The sequence below is a fragment of the Oncorhynchus mykiss genome, chromosome 2, assembly GCF_013265735.2.
Source record: "Oncorhynchus mykiss isolate Arlee chromosome 2, USDA_OmykA_1.1, whole genome shotgun sequence".
Taxonomy (NCBI): Eukaryota; Metazoa; Chordata; class Actinopteri; order Salmoniformes; family Salmonidae; genus Oncorhynchus; species Oncorhynchus mykiss.
In genome coordinates, this window is record NC_048566.1 from 33,011,097 (window position 1) to 33,020,407 (window position 9,311).

Sequence of the window (9,311 nt, forward strand, 5' to 3'; positions counted from 1 at the left end):
TTCCAGGTATGCTGATGCTGCGTTCAGAACAACTGGGGACTCGGATCTCGGAAATCTCCGACTTCGGATATCAGTGCGTTCAAGACAACTGGGAACTACTGGCACACAGCTCGGACACCCATGCATTCCCCACAAGACATGCAAACAGAGGTCTCTTCACAGTCGCCAAGTCCAGAACAGACTATGGGAGGCGCACAGTAATATAGAGCCATGACTACATGGAACTCTATTCCACATCAAGTAACTCAGGTCAGCAGTAAAATTTGATTTAAAAAACAGATAAATACACCTTATGGAACAGCAGGTACTGTGACGCAACACAAACATAGACACATGCATACAAACACGATAACATACGCACAATACACACTTGGATTTTGTGTTATGATATATGTGGTAGTAGAGTAGAGGCCTGAGGGCACACAATATGTTATGAATGTATTGTCATGTTTTTAAATGTACTACGATCTTAATTTTGTTGGACCACAGTAGTAGGCAGCAGCTAATGGGGATCCATAATAAATACAAATGCAAAACTCAGGAAAAAATAATTCTGACTGGGACAAATCTTTTTGAAAGGTCATCCAACTCGGAATTCCAGGTCGGGAACTCGGACCTCTTTCTACAGCTCCGACGTCAGGATTTGACCACATTATTTCAAAGTTCCCAGCTGTCTTGAAAGCACCATGACCCTCAGGTTTAATGGATCCTTAGCACAGTATCATAATGACATCACAGCACTGCAGCACTTGAACTGCAGGCTATGCTTATGCAGCTAAATAAATGCAATTAATATATACTTTTGTGTCTGGATGTAGGCCTATTTATTGTATTTTTTTGCACCTTGGGTCTGAAAAAAAAGCACTTTACAAATTAAATTATTATAGGTTTAGCTAAGGACGACTTATGAGATCAATATGGTCAATGTCTGATCATTAATGGGATATCTTCATTATAATCAAAAGTAATCCCCACAGATGGAAAATGTAGGCTATTCCATTATGTTCTTGTCTATCAGTTGCCATTTGTGTATTGTACTTATTGCCATTTTTAGATGTATTATTATGATGAATTGGCTATTATTGTGAAGGAAATCAAATGTAAAAACTGATAATTATAAGGCAAGTAATAATGAACCTGGCATTTGAGTGCAAAAAAATATTCCTGTATTGTTGTAAAATCACCCCACAATAAGAATACGCCGTTTTGGAACAATTAAAGCAAAAGATAAATTACATGTAACTGTACTTTAAGTAAACAGAGCACAAACAACAGTGACAGCAAATTTAATTAATCAAGCTTTGTGTAAAAACGTGGTTTTGGCACTTGTTGTCCAACCTCAGTCACTAAAAATGCAAATATTCTGTACATCAGTTGACTACCTTTAAAAATAAAATCATCCTAAGCAACATTGAATTTTTGAAGTTTACACAAAAATGCTGTTTGATATATTTTTATATTCAAATGATTGCTGGATTCTTTGGGGGGGAAATGTACCCCCAGCCATGTACATACACATTACATCATCTTTAGGAATGGAAAACTCATTCTGTCTGCCAACATGTAACTATGTCACATCAGAGTGGTCTTGCTCAGCATCATTCTTTTCAATCAGGCTTGCACCATTTGGGCACACTAACTAGAGGAAGATGGAGTGCTCTATTCCACATGAGGGGGTGGTTTGTCCCATCAGAGGTTCCTACAGCAGGGCTTCTTCTCTTCAGGGTCGCCTGCAGCTCTGGGGACGGGGCTGGCCAGAGACACGGCACTAATGGACCCCCGGGTCACTTCTTTACTGCTCACCTTCCTGTGAATCTCTGATGGAAGAGGCACAGGAATAGTGTGAATTCTGGTGCAACAAACAGTGACAAAAAAACATTGACCACAAACTGCCAGTGACAACTGCTTACACAAAACAATAAACGTAGCACAAGCATTTTGTTCTGCAATGCCAACTTTCCACTCAGTTTAACTGATGAATTACTGAGCATTGATTGCACTACTTTTACACCAAAAAACAAGGTTAGCTAGAGAGCTAAAAACAAACAAATCAATAATAGGGTTGGTACTGTAAATATATAAAAGTCAATTACCTCCAAGGACATTTTGGAATGCAGTCTCAACGTTTGTGGACTCCAAGGCTGATGTCTCTAAGAACAATAGGCCATTCTTTTCTGCATAGAGCAAGAGAGGTAGTGTTTACTGAGTATTTTCTCAAAATGTAGGTTTGTCAAATTTGGGGTGAACTAGTGACTCAAGCCCAGTGCTTGACATGGACTGAAATAGGTTCTGGTACTCATTTTGGGTGCTGATATTGTTTATATTTACAGTAGGTGCAGGAGCTCAACAATACCTTTGAGCTAATATTCTATAAGAGGAACAGGCGCTCAAGCAGTAGAACATTTGCGGTGGCGATACTCAGATCTCAAGTCAAGCACTGCTCAAGCCACAAATTTGGACCAATAAAGGCTATTGGCCTATTGGCTGTTGTGAATATTAGTATATTAACAAGGCAAAACCACAATTCACTATATAAGGGAACAACATTTTGAAGTTTGAAGTTTATGCAATTTATTATGTTTATTACAATGGAGTCATTGTTATTATCCTAGGATATATTCATGGTGTCAGAGTCTTGGCAGCTGTACCTGCAAAGTCCTTGGCATCCTCAGTGGGCACTGATCGCTCTGACCCCAGATCAGTTTTGTTGCCCACCAGCATGACTACGATGTGAGGGTCTGCATGGTCATATAGCTCCTTAAGCCAGCGCTCCACACTCTCATAGGTCAGATGTTTGGTGATGTCATAGACCAATAGCGCTCCAACAGCTCCTCTATAATAACTAGGGAGAAAATATGAAAAAATATGTAACCTGATGTTTTTATTCATATTTATAAAGTATGTGATGGGTGATGCCTCGGAGTATCCATACCCCATTTTTCTCTTGAAATGCCATGTAGGCCTCCATAGTACGATACATTGAACCGACAAAAGCATTGTAATATTCTAATAGACTTGGTTTTTGATTGCAGAAAGACATTTCTAGGGAAGGAAATGTGCATGAGGGAATTATTCAGTAAAGTATTTACTAAACTCTTGACAGAGAAGAATTAATCCTGCTGTGGTATAACATATCCTCAGATTTTCCATGTCATTAAATTGAATGGACACAGTTTTATTGTTTTGAAACGTGTTTCCATGCCATTAACCCTTCCAGAGTCTTTATAAAAGAACAAGTCAGGAATAAGTCAGAGAAGAAAAATGTTTGGGTCTGGATGTGTATTGAATATGCCCAGCCATAATGGATATTTAGACCAAAATGCACAAGTAGTAAATGACTGGAACAGTGAACCTGCTGTTTGTTCTTCCAGGCTATCTGGGCAAAGTGTAAAACTAGTGCCTGTCCACGTGGAGTGTTTGGGCCTATAATACCACCCAAGATGCCCACACAATAGTGAGAAATGGTCAGTGTGTGTGTGTGTGTGTACGTGGGTCCACAGTTTCACCCAGATTACTCACGCAGAGGTGATGGCCCTGTACCGCTCCAGCCCAGCCGTGTCCCAGATTTGAGCCTTGATTATGAGACTTTTCAGTTGAATTGTGCGTGTGCTGAACTCCACCCCGATGGTGGTGCGGCTGTCGTGGTTGAACTCGTTCTTGGTGAAGCGGGAGAGCAGGTTGCTCTTGCCAACGCCAGACTCACCTATAAGAACCACTGGAGAAGAAAGAAGGGGGAGAGGAGGGCATGAGTTCTAGTGCACCAGAAACATGTTTGAATATGTGCTTTACATCCCCAGTGAGTCTCTATTATGTGAATGAAGGGGACTAGGTGTTTCATCCTAGATGTAGAACACTTTATATTGCCATAGTGCAGACGTACAATAGTATCAGGTGTAGAACCTCAAGGTGCCATTTCAGGGCACAACACATATGGAATTACAATAATGAGAGTAAGTAATGTTTTTTTTCACACAAAAACAATGATTCTTCAATGTATCTCTTTCTTTACTGTTAGAATCTCACTCATGTCAACCCATTGATTAACACCAACTCATAACTACAATAAGGCTGCTCCCTGAACTTCCTGCAAATAGCGTAACTCTTAGGTGAGGCCTAGGTGTGTCCTCAAACAGCCCACTCAATATCACTAACCCTACCCTAAACCCTCAGTCTTAGTCTGCTGCACATTATATCATTAGTACTCTCTTCACAACTGTGTTCTATGACAGAAACAGCACCACACCCGTGCAAATAGTTACTGGGACAATTATGTTAAGTGAGGAATGTAGAACAAACCATCTGAGAAGTAGCATCAAAATCATGGCTCAGGTGTCTTTAAAATAAATGATCATGCTTGTTCGTGTTAATTATCATCTAGGAAATGGGAGCTAATATGTTATTATCACGCTGTGTAGGTTAAGAGATATGTAGTATATACAGTGATGAGTAGTCAGTTGTTGAAGAGAACCAAAGGAGAACCAGCCAGTGTTTGTGTGTGTGTGTGGGGGGAGGGGGGGGGGGGGGGGGGGAGGGGGGATTTATTGCATTGCTCTTGGGGAATTTCCTGTAATGAAACAAGCCTTCAAAAGAGGAAGCAACTAATAAAATCAGGTGGTACAGTTCACACTGATACTTCCCTCTATCTATCTTGCTGGGAGCAATACTGAGTCCAAACAGAAGAGGTACAAGGAACAATGATGCCCCCCTATATGTTTCAGTGACTCATGTGTTTGCTTCTAGAGTGTGAGCAGCTGACTCAGAAAGACAGCCTTGGCCTACTTGACAAACATATAGGAAAATATGACCACATGTCACAATGACACCATGATTTCAACACAGCTGACGGAGCTGAGCCAAACACCAATTTCTGCTTTAATCTCAACCATGAGAATGTGAGCTGAACCAAGATAGGCATCCAAGTTCCATGGCGCACCAGCAAGAAAGATCTAAGGAAACCAAGAACGTGATAAACGGCAGTGTGCAGAAGGTTAAAAAAAAAGTGACATGTTTATTCAGTACGGTCACCTAATACATATTCTATTTATTGCCCTCCAAACCACTAGTGGGGATAAGATTAGCAAGCATTGAATATCTTCCCTGCATGCTGATTTATGCTACAGAGCTTTTAACAGGCAAGAAGATATTTGTCAAAAGAAAAAATGTTGGGATCATGCCTGTTCATGTTCCCAGACTTACATTCTAAAGCAACTATCCAGTTTCTGGTCTCCGAACCCAGTTTAGATTTAACCTGAGGTGTAAAACAGGCAGCAGGAAAGAACGTTAACGAGATGTTCTACTTTGGTTTGTTTTGGGTAATTGTTCACTCCATTGGCAGATCATTGTTCTGCTTTTGTTTTTTTATTAGGTGAGATGAAAAATGTTGCCATTTCCCCCTCCCATACTCAGTAACCTCTTATGCAAACAATATCCCTGGTTTCCATGGCAAATAGGATAAGAGGCCTTGAAGCACTTTACTGGCCTGGTTTGACTTTGTTCTGAGGCAAAAGGGTATTAAGTAAGTTGCGGGAAAAACTCATTTAATAATAATTCAGATTTACTTGAATTGATTTATGACTGAGCAGTTCCCTCAACTTATTTACATATAAAAGCTTCATTTACGTTTAGACAATCAAAGCAGGGAATCATTTAGATTTTACTTCATGATGTCTGGATGGTTTCAAAAATAAAGCTATAGTAGAATTAGGCCTAGTCCTTCGTTCCAGAATGAATGGCAGAAACTTCCATGTGGTTCAGTGAAAACACAACATTATACTTCATCAACATCCCCTGGCCCAACTAACTGGGTTTTTTTGTTTCCCTAATCGACAAATCACTTCACCTCATCATGCACATCCCCACCTCCTCTACCATGCCTGTAGCATATAGGACTTAGTAAGTCATGTAGTGAAACAGTACACATGCTTCTCTGGTGTGACTATAGACATAATGGAAAGAGTGATAGGATAAAATATTCAGGAATGTGTGTTTTCATGGAATGATATTGACAAGCTTGTGAAACTCACCACAATAACAGTTGGAGGTCAAGAATGTATTCAGTTACATACAGAAATAGCATTCAAGTTCATAGAAATAGCAACATTCTTGAAGTAGCACTGTCTTGACTTGTAAAATACCAACAGTAGCATATTAATGAACCTCAAGGTTAGATGCATTCTTAAAAGTAATGGATAAAACTCCTAGACCTGGGCTCGTATCCACAAAGCGTCTAAGAGTATGAATGCTGATCTAGGATCTGTTCATACAGTCATATTCATCATGACCTAACATGCTAAACAGATCCTAGATCAGTACTCCTACTCTGAGACGCCCTGTACTACAGGACTGGCGTAAACATAATTGGCAATATTTCTTGAGTGTATGCACTATGCAAGGCAACTTGCCTTGTTTCAGGACACACCCTAGACTTTTTCTGTAATTTCAACACAGGTGGGAGTGACCTGCATCATTTCTGGGTGGTAGATGTGTTACTAACAATCTACGGTGTGCTTTTGATACTGTGCTGGCACTTAGCTTCTAGCCTTAGCACACACACCAAGTAACATAATTCAATGGTTGTCTGTAGTGAGCAACACTGCACTAGCTCTAACTACAAAAAAAGTAGTTGACATATACATTGTATCATCATGGTGGCTCAGTTAGTAGAGCATGGCACTTGCAACACCAGGGTTGTGATTTCAATTCCCATAAAAGACCAGTAAGCAAAAAAGTCTGAACATGTATGCAATCACTACTGAATAAGAGTGTGTGCTACATTATGTAAATGTAGGACATCAATCTGTTAAATGTGAAAGAACATGGACTCACCCTTAAAGACAAAGTTGTAGGCCTCATCTGAACCCATGAGGTACACCTTCAGTGGTCCAGCTCTCAAGAGTGTGAGGGGAGAAAGGAAAGATGACACTTCCCCAGAAGCCACTCACCCTAATCTTCAGATTTAAAAGAGCCGCACAAACACTTTGCAAGTCACCTGTCCCCCTCTACGTTTAATAGAAACCTAGATTGTTTACAAGGAACTTGCTCCGCTGTGTCATCAGGTAGTTCTGCTGAGGAATGATGGGGGTTGGGGGAGTGGCTTGGTGTAAGTCTATGGCAGGTTGAACAGGTAGGACAACCACATGAGCAACTGTGTGAAAAAAAATAGATACATGCCACCTGCTGGACAAACCAAATGATTGCCTTCAGGAAATTACTGTTTCCCTATCCCTTTTACATGGCGAAAGACAACCATTGCTTCCTCTGAGGTGTATTCACAGGACCTACCTGTCAAATAGAACCTAATTTATTGCAAAACGTTTTGCTACGGTATGCAACTAATGAATAAACCCCTGGTTCTGTTCATCTCAAACCAGGAACACAAAGTAACAGCAAAAGGGACCTAGAAACAGTATTGATAAAGTTCTGAATTGACAAACACAAATATATATCAGTAATAACAATACTGTCAAACAACTGACAAGGTAATGCAATATTAGGTCTGTTCAGCAAACCTGTAACGTCAGTTCTGCAAAAAACTCCTTGGTATCCCTGGAACTAAAAATCTAACATATGAATCAAATGGTTTTATGTATTTCATATCTTTGAAGACAAATACATATTGATTTTTCATTGAAAAAAAACAGTTTATGGATAGCCTGTTACAAAAGGATATCATAAAGGTTATTGCATGGCAACAACAGACAAATGTAATATTCTGACTAGGGTAAACAGCAAATGCCTTAAAGTTAATGTGTCAGCATTTTCAGCAGTTGAGAAAGGAGTCCTCTTACAGGCAGTGAAATTCATTGAAGATTTACATAGCCCGCCTTACACAATGTGCGAACTTGACATTTGAACTGCATGCCACAAACGGCCAAACTACTAAACTCAAGCATTAAGTTAGAGCATACGGAGTATAAATACAGTAATCAGAAGACAAATACTCAGTTCATTCATACACAGACTGCAGCATTTCATGAAGACCAGGTGAAGCATTCACATAAGCAACAAGTGTTCATGTATTATCACGGGAGACAAAATTGAAGACAACACTCCAGCCAGACTTCCCCTATGATGCAGCAACTTGGGTTAAAGGTTCCTCCAGGTACAGTACCAACGCTTCAGCCTAGAAATACCATACAGACAGGAGATATATGCTTAGTATGGTATGCAGACATGGTCTGTGCTCGTGGCTCTTTAAATGACATACATACTTGTTCTCTTCAGGAATTAGTCATTGGTGTTTTGTCATTTCAAATACAACACAATTTGCACACCAATGTCATCCACACTCAAAGTATTCTTCCTCACCTTGGCTTTAAGCATTCCAAAGCCCACTGTCTCTTTGGCATACATGCACAGCAGTAGGTTAGCTACCCGTGTGATGGCCACCCTGCCTTCCTGCAAAGATAAGATAAGAAAGGAATTGATAAAAATGCATGTACATTGAATTTCAATTTACCTTTGGTGGTACTACCTCCCAAGCTGCCAAATAGCCTAGGTCATCCTTTTCTACCACTATTTAACTAACGTTATCGGGCATACAGCTTAATTTCTCTGGAGCCTGACTGTGATACTCAATGGATAACCAACGCAAGGCAGAATGATGTAACAAACATTTTGTTCATGCATGGTAACTAGACCATATAGTTCAAACTAACCATACAATCCATCAGAATGAATTTCAGTTTATCTTCGTTAAAAGCTTGATGCCCGTTCTTGTCATAGGCCGACCAGATGTTGCTTGCAATGGCAGCGGTCACTCGAGCGTCAGTGTCCCCATAGCCAGAGTAAGCCAAAAGAGACCCTTCATTATTTAACAATCTGCGGGGAGAACATGTAAATAAGTTAGCCAGAGAGAGTGTTAGCTAAGACTTACCTACATGTAGGTAGCTGTCGTTACAAGTCATCTTAAGAACAAATAATTAACCAATTTAGCTAGTTAGCACGCTATATTCACGTGCCTCTGCCACTCAGTACTTACAGTGTGCTTTGTACTCCGCTTGTATTTGCCTGGCTGAGAACTTGCGTCAATGCTTTTGGCCGCAACATGGTTGGCGTGAGCAATACTTTGCAGCAACTGAATTAATTTAGGCGAAATTATGAAGTGTATTTTATCATCCAATTCAGTGACTTCTTCTACAACAACACAATCCAGTCAGCTGACTCCTTCAACTTCCTGATACAAATCGTAATGCATTATGGGAAGGACAGTGGGTGCGTTCCAGACGATTGAAACCGGTCACTGGAATAATATATTCAAAGTGCACCTTTTCAGCTCAGATCTGCCCCAATTATAGAATTGATATCCTTTT

At 40.2% G+C, this 9,311-nt stretch overlaps 2 protein-coding genes across 2 annotated transcripts; both read right to left on the minus strand.

The window, feature by feature from the left end:
* Nucleotides 1-1,270: 1,270 nt before the first annotated feature.
* On the minus strand, nucleotides 1,271-7,076 carry LOC110487486 (ras-related protein Rab-25-like). The gene is made up of 5 exons (XM_021559423.2): nucleotides 6,826-7,076; nucleotides 3,520-3,715; nucleotides 2,649-2,842; nucleotides 2,094-2,174; nucleotides 1,271-1,817 (listed from the first exon to the last, which is right to left on the minus strand). The coding sequence occupies exons 1-5, from the start codon at nucleotides 6,860-6,862 to the stop codon at nucleotides 1,690-1,692; spliced, it is 636 nt and encodes a 211-aa protein (XP_021415098.2). The 5' UTR covers nucleotides 6,863-7,076; the 3' UTR covers nucleotides 1,271-1,689.
* Nucleotides 6,039-9,201, minus strand: LOC110487507 (ragulator complex protein LAMTOR2). The gene is made up of 4 exons (XM_021559432.2): nucleotides 8,981-9,201; nucleotides 8,658-8,820; nucleotides 8,308-8,397; nucleotides 6,039-8,122 (listed from the first exon to the last, which is right to left on the minus strand). The coding sequence occupies exons 1-4, from the start codon at nucleotides 9,046-9,048 to the stop codon at nucleotides 8,066-8,068; spliced, it is 378 nt and encodes a 125-aa protein (XP_021415107.2). The 5' UTR covers nucleotides 9,049-9,201; the 3' UTR covers nucleotides 6,039-8,065.
* Nucleotides 9,202-9,311: the final 110 nt, after the last annotated feature.

What these genes read in the sequence shown, in the direction of transcription:
- LOC110487486 (XM_021559423.2), bottom strand. Translation starts at nt 6,862, where the DNA reads ATGGGTTCAGATGAGGCCTACAACTTTGTCTTTAAGG. An exon ending in CTACAACTTTGTCTTTAAGG is followed by an intron (nt 3,716 to 6,825) that starts GTGAGTCCATGT and finishes TTTCTTCTCCAG; the next exon opens with TGGTTCTTATAGGTGAGTCT. An exon ending in TACAGGGCCATCACCTCTGC is followed by an intron (nt 2,843 to 3,519) that starts GTGAGTAATCTG and finishes TTTTCTCCCTAG; the next exon opens with TTATTATAGAGGAGCTGTTG.
- LOC110487507 (XM_021559432.2), bottom strand. Translation starts at nt 9,048, where the DNA reads ATGTTGCGGCCAAAAGCATTGACGCAAGTTCTCAGCCAGGCAAATACA. An exon ending in TCATTCTGATGGATTGTATG is followed by an intron (nt 8,398 to 8,657) that starts GTTAGTTTGAAC and finishes TTATCTTTGCAG; the next exon opens with GAAGGCAGGGTGGCCATCAC. An exon ending in TTGGAATGCTTAAAGCCAAG is followed by an intron (nt 8,123 to 8,307) that starts GTGAGGAAGAAT and finishes TGGTATTTCTAG; the next exon opens with GCTGAAGCGTTGGTACTGTA.